The following is a 20,619-nucleotide window of genomic DNA, read 5'->3' as shown; positions in this document are numbered from 1 at the left end:
TCTCCCCACCACCCTGCATCTCCCCCCCACCCTGCATCTCCCCAGCACCCTGCATCTCCCCACCACCCTGCATCTCCCCACCACCCTTCATCTCCCCACCACCCTTCATCTCCCCACCACCCTGCATCTCCCCAGCACCCTGCATCTCCCCAGCACCCTGCATCTCCCCACCACCCTGCATCTCCCCACCACCCTTCATCTCCCCACCACCCTTCATCTCCCCACCACCCTGCATCTCCCCACCACCCTGCATCTCCCCAGCACCCTGCATCTCCCCACCACCCTTCATCTCCCCACCACCCTTCATCTCCCCACCACCCTGCATCTCCCCACCACCCTGCATCTCCCCACCACCCTGCATCTCCCCCCCACCCTGCATCTCCCCACCACCCTTCATCTCCCCACCACCCTGCATCTCCCCAGCACCCTGCATCTCCCCACCACCCTTCATCTCCCCACCACCCTTCATCTCCCCACCACCCTGCATCTCCCCACCACCCTGCATCTCCCCCCCACCCTGCATCTCCCCACCACCCTGCATCTCCCCACCACCCTTCATCTCCCCACCACCCTGCATCTCCCCAGCACCCTGCATCTCCCCACCACCCTTCATCTCCCCACCACCCTTCATCTCCCCACCACCCTTCATCTCCCCACCACCCTTCATCTCCCCACCACCCTGCATCTCCCCACCACCCTGCATCTCCCCACCACCCTGCATCTCCCCACCACCCTTCATCTCCCCACCACCCTGCATCTCCCCACCACCCTTCATCTCCCCACCACCCTGCATCTCCCCACCACCCTGCATCTCCCCACCACCCTTCATCTCCCCACCACCCTTCATCTCCCCACCACCCTGCATCTCCCCACCACCCTGCATCTCCCCACCACCCTTCATCTCCCCACCACCCTGCATCTCCCCACCACCCTGCATCTCCCCACCACCCTGCATCTCCCCACCACCCTTCATCTCCCCACCAACCTGCATCTCCCCAGCACCCTGCATCTCCCCACCACCCTTCATCTCCCCACCACCCTTCATCTCCCCACCACCCTTCATCTCCCCACCACCCTTCATCTCCCCACCACCCTGCATCTCCCCAGCACCCTGCATCTCCCCACCACCCTTCATCTCCCCACCACCCTGCATCTCCCCACCACCCTGCATCTCCCCACCACCCTTCATCTCCCCACCACCCTGCATCTCCCCACCACCCTGCATCTCCCCACCACCCTGCATCTCCCCACCACCCTGCATCTCCCCACCACCCTGCATCTCCCCACCACCCTTCATCTCCCCACCACCCTGCATCTCCCCAGCACCCTGCATCTCCCCACCACCCTGCATCTCCCCACCACCCTTCATCTCCCCACCACCCTGCATCTCCCCACCACCCTGCATCTCCCCAGCACCCTGCATCTCCCCACCACCCTTCATCTCCCCACCACCCTTCATCTCCCCACCACCCTTCATCTCCCCACCACCCTGCATCTCCCCACCACCCTGCATCTCCCCACCACCCTGCATGTCCTAAGCCTCCCTCCTCCCCCAGCGTGCCTCAACTCGGCAGCATCCGTGATCTGCCACCAGTACCCCCGGCACCAGGCTAGGAGTCGTCAGGGCGGGTGGCTACCTTACCACACGGGGCCACTCGTTAAGCATCAACGAGGTGTCGCCGGCAACTTTTACTGTCCATTACGAAGTGTTGCCCGGACAGGTGACAGAAGCAGCGACCCGCTCTCCGGGCTACTGCAGGAGCCTCGCTCGACAGGCTCCTACAGGAACCCGCCAACAGGACGCGGGACGCGTCGTCTTGGCGGGCTCGGCTCAGTCAGTGGCTCCCGGTGCTTAAGGCCTCAGAATTGCTGGAATTATTGGTCGATATGAGTGATCTTGGCTGGAAAATAACGATCTGGAACTCTGGAATAGTCCGCGGTTTTATAGGCTTTTTTGTTCTGATCTTTTTTGAGGTGAGACCTGCTCTGTCCGTGTTCGATCCCCCTCCTTTGGCACAGGCTTCGATTAGATACCCCAACTTCTAATACAATACCTCTTTATTCAACTCACCCTTTATAAAATTCTAAAGTAATTATGTCATGCTGGAACATATTTTTTTCATTAAAAAATGAACAATTGTTTAAGGTATCGAGGATTAAAGAAATTGCAAGTGCAGGGATGCGAACGAGGACTCTGGCCACCGCATACTGGCCTTGTCGAGGTAAATATAAAAGATATTCCCAGCAGTTAAACTCGGCAATAGGCTTCCAGCACTATTTAACACCGCTACGTCCTCTCTGGTGACAGTTGTTTAGTGCCTCTCTAACGACTGTCAACACCTGTTAGCTTATCTAACATGTCTTTGGTGCGGCATGCTGTGCTGTGGGGGCGGGGAATATGAGCAGCATCTTCACTGTGCTGTGGGGGCGGTGAATATGAGCAGCATCTTCACTGTCCTGTGGTGGCGGTGAATATGAGCAGCATCTTCACTGTCCTGTGGGGGCGGTGAATATGAGCAGCATCCTCACTGTCCTGTGTGGGCGGTGAATATGAGCAGCATCTTCACTGTGCTGTGTGGGCGGTGAATATGAGCAGCATCTTCACTGTCCTGTGGTGGCGGTGAATATGAGCAGCATCTTCACTGTCCTGTGGGGGCGGTGAATATGAGCAGCATCCTCACTGTCCTGTGTGGGCGGTGAATATGAGCAGCATCTTCACTGTGCTGTGGGGGCGGTGAATATGAGCAGCATCCTCACTGTCCTGTGTGGGCGGTGAATATGAGCAGCATCTTCACTGTGCTGTGTGGGCGGTGAATATGAGCAGCATCTTCACTGTGCTGTGGGGGCGGGGAATATGAGCACCATCCTCACTGTCCTGTGGGGGCGGTGAATATGAGCAGCATCTTCACTGTGCTGTGGGGGCGGGGAATATGAGCAGCATCTTCACTGTGCTGTGTGGGCGGTGAATATGAGCACCATCCTCACTGTCCTGTGGGGGCGGGGAATATGAGCAGCATCTTCACTGGGCTGTGTGGGCGGGGAATATGAGCAGCATCTTCACTGTGCTGTGGGGGCGGGGAATATGAGCACCATCCTCACTGTCCTGTGGGGGCGGTGAATATGAGCAGCATCTTCACTGTGCTGTGGGGGCGGGGAATATGAGCAGCATCTTCACTGTGCTGTGGGGGCGGTGAATATGAGCAGCATCTTCACTGTCCTGTTTGGGCGGGGAATATGAGCACCATCCTCACTGTCCTGTGGGGGCGGTGAATATGAGCAGCATCTTCACTGTCCTGTGTGGCAGTGAATATGAGCAGCATCTTCACTGTCCTGTGGTGGCGGTGAATATGAGCAGCATCTTCACTGTCCTGTGTGGCAGTGAATATGAGCAGCATCTTCACTGTCCTGCGTGGCAGTGAATATGAGCAGCATCTTCACTGTGCTGTGTGGCAGTGAATATGAGCAGCATCTTCACTGTCCTGCGTGGCAGTGAATATGAGCAGCATCTTCACTGTCCTGTGGTGGCGGTGAATATGAGCAGCATCTTCACTGTCCTGTGGTGGCGGTGAATATGAGCAGCATCTTCACTGTCCTGCGTGGCAGTGAATATGTGCAGCATCTTCACTGTCCTGTGTGGCGGTGAATATGAGCAGCATCTTCACTGTCCTGTGGTGGCGGTGAATATGAGCAGCATCTTCACTGTCCTGTGTGGCAGTGAATATGAGCAGCATCTTCACTGTCCTGTGTGGCAGTGAATATGAGCAGCATCTTCACTGTCCTGTGTGGCGGTGAATATGAGCAGCATCTTCACTGTCCTGTGGTGGCGGTGAATATGAGCAGCATCTTCACTGTCCTATGTGGCGGTGAATATGAGCAGCATCTTCACTGTCCTGTGTGGCAGTGAATATGAGCAGCATCTTCACTGTCCTGTGTGGCAGTGAATATGAGCAGCATCTTCACTGTCCTGTGGTGGCGGTGAATATGAGCAGCATCTTCACTGTCCTGTGTGGCAGTGAATATGAGCAGCATCTTCACTGTCCTGTGTGGGCGGGGAATATGAGCAGCATCTTCACTGTCCTGCGTGGCAGTGAATATGAGCAGCATCTTCACTGTCCTGCGTGGCAGTGAATATGAGCAGCATCTTCACTGTCCTGTGTGGCAGTGAATATGAGCAGCATCTTCACTGTCCTGTGTGGCAGTGAATATGAGCAGCATCTTCACTGTCCTGTGTGGCAGTGAATATGAGCAGCATCTTCACTGTCCTGTGTGGCAGTGAATATGAGCAGCATCTTCACTGTCCTGTGTGGCAGTGAATATGAGCAGCATCTTCACTGTCCTGTGTGGCAGTGAATATGAGCAGCATCTTCACTGTCCTGCGTGGCAGTGAATATGAGCAGCATCTTCACTGTGCTGTGGGGGCGGGGAATATGAGCAGCATCTTCACTGTCCTGTGTGGCAGTGAATATGAGCAGCATCTTCACTGTCCTGTGTGGCAGTGAATATGAGCAGCATCTTCACTGTCCTGTGTGGCAGTGAATATGAGCAGCATCTTCACTGTCCTGCGTGGCAGTGAATATGAGCAGCATCTTCACTGTCCTGTGTGGCAGTGAATATGAGCAGCATCTTCACTGTCCTGCGTGGCAGTGAATATGAGCAGCATCTTCACTGTCCTGTGTGGCAGTGAATATGAGCAGCATCTTCACTGTCCTGTGGTGGCGGTGAATATGAGCAGCATCTTCACTGTCCTGTGTGGCAGTGAATATGAGCAGCATCTTCACTGTCCTGCGTGGCAGTGAATATGAGCAGCATCTTCACTGTGCTGTGTGGCAGTGAATATGAGCAGCATCTTCACTGTCCTGCGTGGCAGTGAATATGAGCAGCATCTTCACTGTCCTGTGGTGGCGGTGAATATGAGCAGCATCTTCACTGTCCTGTGGTGGCGGTGAATATGAGCAGCATCTTCACTGTCCTGCGTGGCAGTGAATATGAGCAGCATCTTCACTGTCCTGCGTGGCAGTGAATATGAGCAGCATCTTCACTGTCCTGCGTAGCAGTGAATATGACCACCATCCTCACTGTCCTGTGTGGCAGTGAATATGACTAGTGAAAGTGTACACATACGAAGGCTTGAATCAAGATTGCATGCGAACAATTCATTAAATTTCTCTTGCAAGTGACAAGATTGAATCTCATATTGTGAGCAATTAAAATCATTTTTCCCCACTGATTGATAATTACTCCTTCGTCTTGAATGATGTGCATAACAGACAGCACATTTACTCTCTTGATTAATGTGTGTTGTGCATTGCTTTATAAAGACAATATAAGCAGAGATATAATTAGGCTTTTTCTGGTCCTCTGTTGCATAGATTTCTCTGAATCTAGCTGGATTTTATTTTAGTGTAAGTGATTGAATTGTGTTTTTTCGCGTTGATTGTGATTTGCAATATTATATATATAATTTATTTCACTTGGCCTCAAACCCGAAGACCGTAGTTCATTATTAACCAAGCTATGAACACCCATAAGAGAGGAGGATCTTCATTGCTGTGGTATTTGCAAGGAAGAATCACGCCAAAATTATCCAGACTATGCTATTAATTGCAATAACGATTGCAGCAGACACAATTTCACCAATTCCTGCCACTCCAATTACAGCAGCTTCTGCCAGGACCTGTTCTCTTTCACCAAGTTTCTCAACATGTCGAAACCGCTACATCCTCTGCCTCTTCTCTAAACGACTCTACTTTCAAGAGTATGTGGATAAAGTTATCTAAAATTGAATGATCAGTTCAAGTACTCACCAGACTGTCAATATACTAATGGCAGTAATTTTAGAATACTTAAAGATATTTTAGAATACTCAAGAAAGATATTTTAGAATACTCAAGAAAGATATTTTAGAATACTCAAGAAACATATTTTAGAATACTCAAAAAAGATATTTTAGAATACTCAAAAAAGATATTTTAGAATACTCTAAAAAAGATATTTTAGAATACTCTAAAAAAGATATTTTAGAATACTCAAGAAGATCAATCACCCTCACAGTACGAAGTCGTATATCTTCCTCACGAGAATAAATTGTAAAAAGTCCTTTAAAGTCATTAAGAACTGAAATTATCGTTCTCAAAGGGTCTACAATCATCTTCCTGTAGACCCGCCATCATTGAGGAGTTATTGCTAAAACTTTGGCGTCGACTCGGCGTCTTGAAGCCGTTCAATTCTCGCTTTCAAGATATCAGCGAAGATTGCAGACCTGGTTCGCTGCGTGGGAACTACACACACACACACAAACACACGCGCGTGAGGTGATTAGTGTGTGCAGAACGAACTCCATAGGAATATTGGCACTCGATTTATGGAGGAGATCTGCTGGCTTGTAGATCTTTCAGGAGTAAGGAATGGGTTTGGGTTAATAAGACGTTGGGGTGGTTGTTGTGGTGATGGGTTGTGGTGATGGGTTGTGGCACGAGGTTATATACTTGGTCCTTGGAGAGGGTGTCGTCTTTTACCCTCAACAGCTGCCTCTCGGCCTCGTTCTTCTCCAGGTCGCACTCGACAACAGGTCGCACTCGACAACAGGTCGCACTCGACAACAGGTCGCACTCGACAACAGGTCGCACTCGACAACAGGTCGCACTCAACTCTGTTTGCTCATAACTTAACATGGACTTTTTGAACTTTATTTTGATTCTTGTCCAATTACTCATGCCAACCCGTCCTCACACTAGGCTGGTTAAAACAGCGGCCGTCCTCCACAGACTCATTCATCAGTTTAACATACTGTGTATTTAAAATGTATTTGTTCTTGTATATAAATTATTATACATAAAAATTCTATGTATAGTTAGCCGTAGGTTAGGTTAGGTGTTTAGGTTCTCTTGGCGATTATTTGAAGCATGTGGGTGAAACATTTATATAATTGTCGTTCGAACAGAGGACGTGAACGAAGCACTTGTTCCGAAAGTGTTCGGACGTCATCTGTCGAGTCGTGTGTAAACTGCTTTTCACTCATAAACAGGGGGTTTTGGCGGCCGGATTAACGAGCTTGGATCTTTGTATGCGAGGACGGGCTGCTCACGCAGATTCTTAGTTGTGAGGGATTTTGTGAGATAGAAGCATAGTTAGGTGTTGTTTTGTGAGCTAGAAACATAGTTAGGTGTCGTTTTGTGAGATAGAAACATTGTTAGGTGTTGTTTTGTGAGCTAGAAACATAGTTAGGTGTCGTTTTGTGAGATAGAAACATTGTTAGGTGTCGTTTTGTGAGATAGAAACATTGTTAGGTGTCGTTTTGTGAGATAGAAGCATAGTTAGGTGTCGTTTTGTGAGATAGAAACATTGTTAGGTGTCGTTTTGTGAGATAGAAGCATAGTTAGGTGTCGTTTTGTGAGATAGAAACATTGTTAGGTGTTGTTTTGTGAGATAGAAACATTGTTAGGTGTTGTTTTGTGAGCTAGAAACATAGTTAGGTGTCGTTTTGTGAGATAGAAACATAGTTAGGTGTCGTTTTGTGAGATAGAAACATTGTTAGGTGTCGTTTTGTGAGATAGAAACATTGTTAGGTGTCGTTTTGTGAGATAGAAGCATAGTTAGGTGTCGTTTTGTGAGATAGAAACATTGTTAGGTGTCGTTTTGTGAGATAGAAGCATAGTTAGGTGTCGTTTTGTGAGATAGAAACATTGTTAGGTGTCGTTTTGTGAGATAGAAGCATAGTTAGGTGTTGTTTTGTGAGATAGAAACATAGTTAGGTGTCGTTTTGTGAGATAGAAACATAGTTAGGTGTCGTTTTGTGAGATAGAAGCATAGTTAGGTGTCGTTTTGTGAGATAGAAACATTGTTAGGTGTCGTTTTGTGAGATAGAAGCATAGTTAGGTGTCGTTTTGTGAGATAGAAACATAGTTGTGTCGTTTTGTGAGCTAGAAGCATAGTTAGGTGTCGTTTTGTGAGATAGAAACATAGTTATATTGGATGAAATAGAAATATATTGGTGTATAATAGGTGTATATTGGATGAAATAGAAATATAGGCTGGAGGAGCAACAGCGGCTTGTGTGTGTGTAGGCCACCTGCGCCAGGGTAGTTGATCAATGCCTCTCTAAGGTATCGCCAGACACAACAGTCGAACCGCGACGCCGGTATCCTTCGAGGGCCAGCAAGAGGTCTCGTCCAGGTCTCTCCCGATCTCGCTCGGGAGATACCAACCAGGAGGCCAGATTCACGAAGCAGTTACGCAAGTACTTACGAACGTGTACATCTTTCCTCAATCTTTGACGGCTTTGGTTACATTTATTAAACAGTTTACAAGCATGAAAACTTGCCAATCAACTGTTGTTATTGTTATAAACAGCCTCCTGGTGCTTCGGAACTCATTAACTGTTTAATAATTGTAAACAAAGCTGTCAAAGATTGAGAAAAGATGTACAGGTTCGTAAGTGCTTGCGTAACTGCTTCGTAAATCTGGCCTCCTGGTTGATATCTCCCGGGCGAGATCGGGAGAGACCTGGACGAGACCTGTTGCTGGCCTCGAAGGATACCGGCCCCAGGACCCCCACACCAGGTCCCACCTACCACACCTGGGGTCACCATCAGAGTGAACCCCACACTCGTCAGACCATATACCACATGACTCTGGGATCTGGCGGCCCAAGTCACCCGGACCGCCAGTCGTTGCCGGGAACCTTCACAAAGAACAAAGGCTCCATAACTCCATGTTCTTCAACGAGTCAGGACAACACTGGCGCGAGACAATCGGCTCCCCGGAGCTACCCGCCTGTTCCTTCACCGCCAGTGACTGTTGCGATTTCAAAACACTCGATTGATATCTCAGCAGCAACAACTGCCACGATGCTCTCACCCTTGACGAACAGTGATTGGAGAAGACACCATATACCTGGACAACAAAGAAGTAACTAGCCCCTTCTCGATGACCGGACAAAACCGATGTAATGCGCCATTGGCCACCAGCAACGCGAAGCCGACGCCTCTAAGACAGACACAGCGCCACCTACACCCGAAGCCGACGCCTCTAAGACAGACACAGCGCCACCTACACCCGAGGCCGACGCCTCTAAGACAGACACAGCGCCACCTACACCCGAGGCCGACGCCTCTAAGACAGACACAGTGCCACCTACACACGAAGCCGACGCCTCTAAGACAGACACAGCGCCACCTACACCCGAAGCCGACGCCTCTAAGACAGACACAGCGCCACATACACCCGAGGCTGACGCCTCTAAGACAGACACAGCGCCACCTACACCCGAAGCCGACGCCTCTAAGACAGACACAGTGCCACCTACACCCGAAGCCGACGCCTCTAAGACAGACACAGCGCCACATACACCCGAGGCCGACGCCTCTAAGACAGACACAGCGCCACATACACCCGAAGCCGACGCCTCTAAGACAGACACAGCGCCACATACACCCGAGGCCGACGCCTCTAAGACAGACACAGCGCCACATACACCCGAAGCCGACGCCTCTAAGACAGACACAGCGCCACCTACACCCGAAGCCGACGCCTCTAAGACAGACACAGCGCCACATACACCCGAAGCCGACGCCTCTAAGACAGACACAGCGCCACCTACACCCGAAGCCGACGCCTCTTAGACACAGTGCCACATACACCCGAAGCCGACGCCTCTCAGACAGACACAGCGCCACCTACACCCGAAGCCGACGCCTCTAAGACAGACACAGCGCCACATACACCCGAAGCCGACGCCTCTAAGACAGACACAGCGCCACATACACCCGAAGCCGACGCCTCTTAGACAGACACAGTGCCACATACACCCGAAGCCGACGCCTCTAAGACAGACACAGCGCCACATACACCCGAAGCCGACGCCTCTAAGACAGACACAGTGCCACCTACACCCGAAACCGACGCCTCTAAGACAGACACAGTGCCACCTACACCCGAAGCCGACGCCTCTAAGACAGACACAGTGCCACATACACCTAAAGCCGACGCCTCTAAGACAGACACAGTGCCACATACACCTAAAGCCGACGCCTCTAAGACAGACCCAGTGCCACCTACACCCGAAGCCGACGCCTCTAAGACAGACACAGCGCCACATACACCCGAAGCCGACGCCTCTAAGACAGACACAGCGCCACATACACCCGAAGCCGACGCCTCTAAGACAGACACAGCGCCACCTACACCAGCATGACCGCCGACCTCTGCGCTACTAGCCTCCTGCCGGAGAAACAATGGCCACCAAACTTTTAACCATCCCGTTGCTCCATGGCCCCCCCGGCTTGGTGCCTTCTTTGGGTAATTACTTCCTCATTCCCCATCCATATCGTGTTTGGGAATTTTCATTCCTCATGCTTCCTCCTCTTCCCATCCTTTGTCAAAGTCTTTGGTCATGGAATTGGGGAGTGGGAAGTTGGCGAAATTTTTTTTTTTTTTTTGGTTGGCGAATTGAATTTTTTTTGTTTGGTTGGTGATTGAAAATTTGGTGATATGAAATTTTAAGTCCAGTTACACACTTCCTGGGGAGCTGATACACCCTCCTCTATTAACATTCATAGTGTTAATAAGGAAAGCCATAGTGTCTTAGAGTCCACCATGGCTGTCCCCTCTACTCCTCTGCCTCTCCGCCTCTCCGTCGGCTTTTCGACTCCACACTGGGTTACGCCTCGGCTCGTGTGCCTTTCGTTCCTGCCTTCCCCGGAGCCTGTATGTGAGGAACCCCTTGATTGTTTCTATCGTAGCTCTCCCCCCCCCCCCCCCATACGTCCGTGTTTTCCAGGACACGTCCTGGAAAACATCGCCCCCAGAAGGGCGGAGGCAAGACAACAGCAACCAGGCCTACACTTCCCTAGTCTGTGCTATTTTGGGGAAGGTTTTTTTTTATAGGAAGGAGCGGGGAACAGCACGCATTGGGTCATCGACTTTGTTGTGAGTAATTAATCAACTGGAGGTGGGTGGCAGTGGGGGGAGGAGTGAATATTGTCTTCGAGGGGGGGGGGGGAGGGGAGGGGAGGAATGAATATTGTCTTCGAGGGGGGGGAGGGGAGGGGAGGAATGAATATTGTCTTCGAGGGGGGAAGGGGAGGAGTGAATATTGTCTTCGAGGGGGGGGAGGGGAGGAATGAATATTGTCTTCGAGGGGGGGGAGTGAATATTGTCTTCGAGGGGGGGGAGGGGAGGAATGAATATTTTCTTCGAGAGGGGGGGGGGAGGGGAGGGGAGGAATGAATATTGTCTTCGAGGGGGGGAGGGGAGGAATGAATATTGTCTTCGAGGGGGGAGGGGGAGGAGTGAATATTGTCTTCGAGGGGGGGGGAGGGGAGGAATGAATATTGTCTTCGAGGGGGGGGAGTGAATATTGTCTTCGAGGGGGGGGGGGGAGGGGAGGAATGAATATTGTCTTCGAGAGGGGGGGAGGGGAGGGGAGGAATGAATATTGTCTTCGAGGGGGGGGAGGGGAGGGGAGGAATGAATATTGTCTTCGAGGGGGGAGGGGGAGGAGTGAATATTGTCTTCGAGGGGGGGAGGGGAGGAATGAATATTGTCTTCGAGGGGGGGGAGTGAATATTGTCTTCGAGGGGGGGGAGGGGAGGAATGAATATTGTCTTCGTGAGGGGGGGGGGGAGGGGAGGAGTGAATATTGTCTTCGAGGGGGGGGGAGGGGAGGCGTGAATATTGTCTTCGAGGGGTGGGGAGGGGAGGAATGAATATTGTCTTCGAGGGGGGGGGAGGGGAGGCGTGAATATTGTCTTCGAGAAGGGAAAGGGTGACTATTAAAATCCGAGAACACTGTAGACTACTACTAGCACCACTGCTGACACCCTGTTGGCTTCAGCCTTCTCTCTCGTGCTTCGACTCTGGTTGCTTGGCTCTTTGGCTGCTGGATAGGGATTCACTGTCTGTACTTACCTAGTTGTGCTTGCGGGGGTTGAGCTCTGGCCCTTTGGTCCCGCCTCTCAAGCGTCAATCAACAGGTGTACAGGTTCCTGAGCCTACTGGGCTCTATCATATCTTCACTTGAAACTGTGTATGGAGTCAGCCTCCACCACATTACTTCCTAATACATTTGTCAACCACTCTGACACTAAAAGAGTTCTTTCTAATATCTCTGTGGCTCATTTGGGCACTCAGTTTCCACCTGTGTCCCCTAGTGCGTGTGTCGCTTGTGTTAAATAGACTGTCTTTATCTACCCTATCAATTCCCTTCAGAATCTTGAATGTGGTGATCATGTCCCCCCTTACTCTTCTGTCTTCCAGCGAAGTGAGGTTTAATTCTCGTAGTCTCTCCTCGTAGCTCATACCTCTCAGCCCGGGTACTAGTCTGGTGGCAAACCTTTGAACCTTTGTGTGTGTGTGTGTGTGTGTGTGTGTGTGTGTGTGTGTGTGTGTGTGTGTGTGTGTGTGTGTGTGTGTGTGTGTGTGTGTGTGTGTGTGTGTACTCACCTAATTGTACTCACCTAATTGTGCTTGCGGGGGTTGAGCTCTGGCTCTTTGGTCCCGCCTCTCAACCGTCAATCAACTGGTGTACAGATTCCTGAGCCTATTGGGCTCTATCATATCTACATTTGAAACTGTGTATGGAGTCAGCCTCCACCACATCACTTCCTAATGCATTCCATTTACTAACTACTCTGACACTGAAAAAGTTCTGTGTGTGTGTGTGTGTGTGTGTGTGTGTGTGTGTGTGTGTGTGTGTGTGTGTCTGTCTTTCTATGTGTCTCACTCACACGGTGAATCCCTACCTACCTCCTCCCATTTCCTGATTTGAAAAGTCATCTTATGTTGTGTGGTCATATCTTGCCAACAGTCTCACCACCCCCACCACCACTCACCAACCAGAAAACCATAATAAACCTCACCAAAAATCCCTACACTTTTTCCCTCTCCTCTTCGCCCCTCTTCCTCCTCCCCCACATTCTTTCTCCCCCTCTACTCTCCTCTTCCTTTAGCACTTCTCCTCCATTTGCAACTGGTTCTATGTGAAGTTTGGAAGTTAGTATTCCTCTGATTCTTGGTTCTTAGATTTGTCGTCTCCTACGTTCCTGCCTCTTCCGTCTCCTACGTTCCTGCCTCTTCCGTCTCCTACGTTCCTGCCTCTTCCGTCTCCTAGGTTCCTGCCTCTTCCGTCTCCTACGTTCTTGCCTCTTCCGTCTCCTACGTTCTTGCCTCTTCCGTCTCCTACGTTCCTGCCTCTTCCGTCTCCTACGTTCTTGCCTCTTCCGTCTCCTACGTTCCTGCCTCTTCCGTCTCCTACGTTCTTGCCTCTTCCGTCTCCTACGTTCCTGCCTATTCCGTCTCCTACGTTCTTGCCTCTTCCGTCTCCTACGTTCCTGCCTCTTCCGTCTCCTACGTTCTTGCCTCTTCCGTCTCCTACGTTCTTGCCTCTTCCGTCTCCTACGTTCTTGCCTCTTCCGTCTCCTACGTTCCTGCCTCTTCCGTCTCCTACGTTCTTGCCTCTTCCGTCTCCTACGTTCTTGCCTCTTCCGTCTCCTACGTTCTTGCCTCTTCCGTCTCCTACGTTCCTGCCTCTTCCGTCTCCTACGTTCCTGCCTCTTCCGTCTCCTTCGTTCCTGCCTCTTCCGTCTCCTACGTTCCTGCCTCTTCCGTCTCCTACGTTCCTGCCTCTTCCGTCTCCTACGTTCCTGCCTCTTCCGTCTCCTACGTTCCTGCCTCTTCCGTCTCCTTCGTTCCTGCCTCTTCCGTCCCCTTCGTTCCTACCCTCTCCATTGTTGTCGGTGCACACCTCTCCATTTTTCCCTCTCTTTTCTTCCCCGTTCGTTTCCCTATAAGTCGCCCTTACCTTTTGTTTCCCTTTTGTTTACCTTTAGTTTCCCTCCCCTTTTGTTTACCTTTAGTTTCCCTCCCCTTTTGTTTATTCTTGTACCTCGCTTCCACTTTCATTTCTCGTTGTATTCTTATCTGCCATTCTGTATCCTTGTTCCCTGCTCATTTATCATGTTCATCCTTGCTTTCCGTTGCACCTGTTTCGTAAACCTTCTCCGACCCCCCCTTTCATTCCCTTGTTTCTTCCTTCTCTCTTGCCCATTTCCGTCCCTTCTTCCAGCTCCCCCTTCCCGTAAGATTATCCCTTCCATCTGTACAAGGAAACATTCTCCTGACGCTAATTGAGATTTAAGCTGATTAAAACAATAAAGATCTATAATTAGCGTGAATTTAATAACAGCTTGACTGGAGAAATAAACTCAGCGTAGCTCACGTTCGTCTTCTGGGAAGCTGGACCGCGGTCTGGTGCGGCCAGTAGGACGTGAGACCTCGATCTCGCGGTATCTGGTGCTGCTAGTAAGCGAGACCTCGATCTCGCGGTATCTGGTGCTGCTAGTAAGCGAGACCTCGATCTCGCGGTATCTGGTGCTGCCAGTAAGCGAGACCTCGATCTCGCGGTATCTGGTCCGGCCTGTAAGCGAGACCTCGATCTCAGTAACGAAGAGACGAAGGTGGATAGGTAAACATATCAGTTGGTTGAATACAAATTCCGCGAAATAATAGATTGGAGGAACTATTTGTATAGTTCGTATATATATATATAGATATATTTATATATTTATTCATATAGTTTGAGGTAATTATTAGTGTTTTATAATTGTTTATATATTGGGGTTGCTTTCATAGAGCTCCGTTTTCACATGTTCGTTGTAGGGTTAACTATAGTAAGCTCACCCTATACTCTCGACTAATAATAGGTCGCGTTTTTTACCTCATGGTACCCTACGTTACAAATGCAACCTAGTAATTAACAAATTTTTTTAAATTTAAATTTTGCCCCGAGGGGCGAGTTTATTGGGCAGCGCCACTCATCTTGTGAGTGGACACACCGCCATAGCAGCATGTACAACACTCCCCAATAGGAAGAAAACCCGCTGGGTTGTTCATCCTGTCACTTGTACCCAGACACAGCTGGGACTTGCTTAACTGTCTCAAGTGAACAGCTCCTCAAACAAGAAGATTAACATCTATCAACCCTTAAAAGCTTATGTTATCTTGCGGGTGCAAAATGGGGAAATCTTTTAAGAACAGTATCAATATTTAACAAATAGTGTTTTCCTAACTCAAACAATGTGGGGTTTATTATTGTACACATTTTCCTAATGTCTCTCAGGTGTTCACATTCACGTAGATAGTGGTCAAGGCGGTGTCCATCACGCTCACCACAGATTCTGCAACTTCGCTGATCAACTGTTGTTTCCATTCCAAATCGCCATGGATATTTGTATCCAAGACGGATTCTTGCTATTACTGATTCTCTCCCTCGTCCTCCTCCTCTTCGGCCATAATGATTGGGATTGCCAGCTGCAACCATGTTGTACCATCGTATAGATTCACTGGTTTGTGCTTCTATCCTCCTTTCCTCAGTTACCTTGTCACGGTGATGTTGCCTGACAATACCTCTAATTTGTAGTAGAGTCTTGGGTATGAAGTATTCAATATGGTCTCCTTCAGCGCCTTCAGCAGCCAGCACATCTGCTCGTTCATTCCCACATATTCCAACATGGGAGGGGATCCACAGAAACTTGATGACTCTTCCCTGATTGGTAAGTACTCTCACAGCTCTCTTAATTTCAGCGACTATTGCAAGATTTTCTGCCTGATTTTTACTTAGGCTTTGCAGTGCTGCTTTTGAATCGGTGCAAATCACTGCACCATTAGTGTTCCGTTCAAGAAACCTTAACGCCATAACAATGGCAGTTAGCTCTGCTTGTGTTGAAGAGGCATAGTTCTCAATACGCGCTTTTTCTTCATTTCTGCGTTGGAAAGTATTATCCTTGTTCTATCGCTGTTCCCTTGTTCGTGTTCCACCTGTGTGCCCTTGTTCGTGTTCCATCGCTGTTCCCTTGTTCGTGTTCTATCGCTGTTCCCTTGTTCGTGTTCCACCTGTGTGCCCTTGTTCGTGTTCCACCGCTGTTCCCTTGTTCGTGTTCTACCTGTGTTCCCTTGTTCATGTTCCACCCATCCCAGATAATCTCGTTTTCTACCTTCTCAATTACCTAAAGAAATTTGCAGGTGTTGTTCAGGGGTTACTGAGGCGTATTAGATAACTGTTCTTTGGTCATTTCTCTTTGAATATTCATTATCCTAAAAGTCTTCTGACAACGGCGATGTTCGCATAACAAAATCCGGATGGAAATGGATACATATTGAGATTATACGCTGGACCCGCGAACCTGGACTCAACGACCACTCGTACAGCCGACCAGACCAATGATGAACTCTTTGGGCACTCGCATTATCGACCGGACCTGTGAAGTTAAGAAACGCGGGTTCGATCCCAATAGAACAGGATACAGCATCAACAAGACTGAGGAAAACAGGATACAGCATCAACAGGACTGAGGAGAACATGATACAGCATCAACAGGACTGAGGAAAACAGGATACAGCATCAACAGGACTGAGGAGAACAGGATACAGCATCAACAGGACTGAGAACATGATACAGCATCAACAGGACTGAGAACAGGATACAGCATCAACAGGACTGAGGAGAACAGGATACAGCATCAACAGGACTGAGAAGAACAGGATACAGCATCAACAGGACTGAGAAGAACAGGATACAGCATCAACAGGACTGAGGAGAACAGGATACAGCATCAACAGGACTGAGAAGAACAGGATACAGCATCAACAGGACTGAGAAGAACAGGATACAGCATCAACAGGACTGAGGAGAACAGGATACAGCATCAACAGGACTGAGGAGAACAGGATACAGCATCAACAGGACTGAGGAGAACAGGATACAGCATCAACAGGACTGAGACGATGAAATAGTTCATTAGGTCAAAACCGGTTGAAATAAATCCTTGAGCAACAGAAAACGTTAAATCACGATTACCATGTTACGTATATTGGCCTTCGTGGGCCAGGATGTACGAAACCTCTGCATCTTTCCCCAATCATGGCGGCTTTTTTTACAATTATTAAACAGTGTACGAGCTCCGAAGCACTACGAGGTTGTTTATAACAATAACAACCTCGGGTTGTGAAGTTTCCCAGCTTGTAAACTGTTTAGTAAATGTAAACAAAGCCGCTATGATTGAGGAAAGATGTACAGGTTTCGCAAGTGGACACGTAAATGATTAATGACTCCTGCTCCTGGTATATTAGGTCATTACTCTAAGGTAAGAGAGGGGTATCTTAGCCCTGAGGTAAGAAGGTATTTATTACACGGATCCTTTTATATATATATATATATATATATATATATATATATATATATATATATATATATATATATATATATATATATATATATATAATTGTTAGCGGGAAGGCTTGGTGGACGGTCAAGTTTGATGGTTAGGTTAGGTTAAGTTGGGTTAGGTTAGAACAGGTTAGGTTAAAACAGGTTAGGTTAGGGTTTGTTTACAGAGTAAGGATGATGTATGGGGGTCCACACAATATTCTCAGGTCTTAGCCCCTACTCGGCCGGTGTGGGTGCCTGGTGACGGTGAATAATGGCAGACACAGCCGCCCCGCTCCGGCCGGCGTTCCTCTCCACCCACGCCTCGTCCCTGTTAATTGATAACAGGTCAGCAGCATCAGCCTTCGTCCCCTCCTTCGTCCACTCCTGCAGGAGCAGCCCCAGGCTGGTACTGGAGTGTGAGGAGAGGAGAACAGTCTGTTCCAGGCTGCTTGTGATAGGAGCGGTCGGGTTTTCAGGCTGTTTGTGGAAAGAAGAAAGTTTTCAAGTTGGGTTTGAGAGGGACAAGGGATCCAAGCTGGCTCCTTTGAGCCAAGCTGGCTCCCTTGAGGCAAGCTGGTTCCCTTGAGCCAAGCTGGCTCCCTTGTGCCAAGCTGGCTCCCTTGTGCCAAGCTGGCTCCCTTGAGCCAAGCTGGCTCCCTTGAGCCAAGCTGGCTCCCTTGAGTCAAGCTGGTTCCCTTGAGCCAAGCTGGCTCCCTTGAGCCAAGCTGGCTCCCTTGAGCCAAGCTGGCTCCCTTGAGCCAAGCCGGCTCCCGGAAAAAAAGCAGAATTTGTCATTTTCGAAGAAAATTGAAACCGTATTTACATATTAGAGCAGTGAAGGTGATTGGCAAAGGAGAATGATCAGGAGACGAGGATATGGAACAAGCGAGGGGCCCTCTCGCTAGTCTTGTAACCTTGGCAACACTGTAGGATAGTTATTGCATGCGGGATCTTATTTATGGAGCTGTACACCTGTAATTTATTGCCAGTGTGGGCCCCCTTATTTACGGCAGGCAGATTAGTTACCTGTTGGGGTTGGCATGGCGCTCCAGTTGAATATTGCCTATAGGTGCGGCCATTGTCCCGCTGGCTGTGTGCTGTTTGTGGAGGCCTTTTGTTAAGGGAAATGGGGCTTGTATAGTGTTAAATGGCGCTCGTTCGGTGTGTAATGTGTGTTTGGACTCGTTTGTTTGTTGATGGGCACACGTGGCCACGACAGGTGGGCCCAAGCACGTACCCATTGCACGTGCGTACACGTGCATATACCTGCATATGCACGGACGGGCGCGCTCGTAAACTCAACAGGAAAATGAGAGGTTATGAGTGGCGTGTTGGTCTACACATTGCCTCATCGAGGAGCATTAGAGGTGCTGGGAATATTGTGAGGAGTCCTCCTCACTCTCCACCCCCCCCCCCACTCTTACTTCTTCCTGCTTCCTCCTCCTCCTTCTATCCTCCTCCCCCCTACTTCACTCTTCTACGTCCCTACTTCCTCCCTATTTCTTCACCGTTCTTTCTACTACTTTATCCTCCTCCTTCTCTTCCTACTTGCTGTTCCCTCCTCCTTCCTCTCGTCACATGAACGAATAACCGAGGTGGAGCATATCATGGTTACCAGGCTATACCCGTGTGCCTCCATGGATGTGGTCCAACCATGGACCGCTGCAGTGGTGACCTTGTCCAGCGAGCACCATCACTCTGGCCTGTGATGACCTGTGACCGGTAATCACCGTGACTTAACTACCGTAACCACACAGTCAAATGATCTCCCGTCTTCCACAGCAGCGGAGGACAGAAGAAAATGTGTATATGCTGGTTAGCATTGTTAGTGTGTGGTAACGTCCAATGGGACTGGCCACAGTCCTTATGGGGGAGGACTAACGTCCAGTGGGACTGGCCACTGGACGTGGACACTAAGGACAAACGAGACAGGCACAGGATACATAAACAACAAACACATTCTATTTTCCCTAAGCAAAGACACGCGGACACAGAAAGGACCAACTAACGGACACATTTTACCTTCCCTAAACAGGCAGGGACACGGGATATGCGAGCCAGACACGTGGAGCAATTGATAAACATGACCTTCTCTAAGAGGAGCCTCACACCACTGAAAATTCAAGGTAAACATTTACTCTGCTGCTTACATTCTCTCACTCACACACGGCTCTCGTCAATGCCTTCTGCTCCTCCTCATATCTCTTACCCTCAACATGCTACATATTTACTTCCCCATCTACCTATCCCCAATCCTTCCAATCTACCTATCCCCCCAATCCTTCCAATCTACCTATCCACTTTTAACCCCCCACCGTCACAGTCTTCACTTCATCTTCATTCCTCACTCCTCTCCATCTTTCTCACCCTCCGTCCCTCCCTATCCCCCCAGCCCCTCCCACCGTCCCCCCTCCTCCATCCCAGCCCGTCCCTCCCGTCCCCTGGGACAGAGATAAACAGACTCAACAACCACTAGCCATACTCGCGTATACCGGGAAAGAGCGAGCCACGCTATATTTTAGCGTCAGTGATATCTGGCTTCACCTGTGTCCTGATAACAGCCCGCCTGCTTATGGGGGATTGAACTCTCTGGCTGTAGGGTTAAGTCCTCTCCTTGGTTGTTGGACTCTTCTCTTGCCAGAGTGCCATTATATATATATATATATATATATATATATATATATATATATATATATATATATATATATATATATATATATATATATATATATATATATGTCGTACCTAGTAGCCAGAACGCACTTTTTGGCCTTCTATGCAAGGCCCGATTTGCCTAATAAGCCAAGTTTTCCTGAATTAATATATTTTCTCTAATTTTTTTCTTATGAAATGATAAAGCTACCCATTTCATTATGTATGAGGTCATTTTTTTTATTGGAGTTAAAATTAACGTAGATATATGACCGAACCTAACCAACCCTACCTAACCTAACCTAACCTATCTTTATAGGTAAGGTTAGGTTAGGTAGCCGAAAAAGTTAGGTTAGGTTAGGTTAGGTAGGTTAGGTAGACGAAAAACAATTAATTCATGAAAACTTGGCTTATTAGGCAAATCGGGCCTTGCATAGTAGGCTGAGAAGTGCGTTCTGGCTACTAGGTACGACATATATATATATATATATATATATATATATATATATATATATATATATATATATATATATATATATATATATATATAATAAAATGTTAAATATGACTGAAAAGGTAAGATTAATAATTCTAACACGAATTTTCTCAATGTTTCTTACGTTTCTTTTCACTGTCGATGGTAATTGAAAAATCAGTTCTCCCAAATTCATTTTTATTTCTAGTCTGACGCGACGCTTGAACGCGTTTCGTAATAACTTATTACATTTTCAAAGACTTTAGTTTACACACACAACTGTAACCTG

The 20,619-nt window shown here is 48.8% G+C and overlaps 3 protein-coding genes across 3 annotated transcripts in view; 2 read left to right on the top strand and 1 right to left on the bottom strand.

Moving 5' to 3' along the window:
- LOC138372172 (putative surface protein SACOL0050) overlaps positions 1-9,620 on the top strand; it is a 42,422-nt gene extending 32,802 nt beyond the window's left edge. The window contains exon 2 of the mRNA XM_069337486.1: positions 8,967-9,620. Coding sequence (XP_069193587.1) covers positions 8,967-9,620 — 654 coding nt within the window. The remainder of the gene's footprint in view (positions 1-8,966) is intronic.
- The window catches only part of LOC123771959 (unconventional myosin-XIX), a 235,655-nt gene that overhangs the window by 105,918 nt on the left and 109,118 nt on the right, over positions 1-20,619 (top strand). The gene's annotated exons all lie outside the window — the stretch shown is intronic.
- On the bottom strand, positions 13,017-13,924 carry LOC123772023 (trichohyalin-like). The gene is made up of 2 exons (XM_045764886.2): positions 13,883-13,924; positions 13,017-13,712 (listed from the first exon to the last, which is right to left on the bottom strand). The coding sequence occupies exons 1-2, from the start codon at positions 13,922-13,924 to the stop codon at positions 13,017-13,019; spliced, it is 738 nt and encodes a 245-aa protein (XP_045620842.2).

This window comes from Procambarus clarkii, chromosome 38 (genome assembly GCF_040958095.1).
Source record: "Procambarus clarkii isolate CNS0578487 chromosome 38, FALCON_Pclarkii_2.0, whole genome shotgun sequence".
NCBI lineage: Eukaryota > Metazoa > Arthropoda > Malacostraca > Decapoda > Cambaridae > Procambarus > Procambarus clarkii.
Note: the sequence above shows the minus strand (reverse complement) of the source record. Positions and strands in the feature narration are given on the sequence as shown.

Excerpts from the sequence above, each read along its gene's own strand:
- LOC123772023 (XM_045764886.2), bottom strand. The coding sequence starts at position 13,924 with ATGGCAGATAAGAATACAACGAGAAATGAAAGTGGAAGCGAG. Across the intron at positions 13,713-13,882 it reads GAAATGAAAGTGGAAGCGAG|GAACGAAGGGGACGGAAGAG; the intron begins GTACAAGAATAA and ends TGGAGAGGGTAG.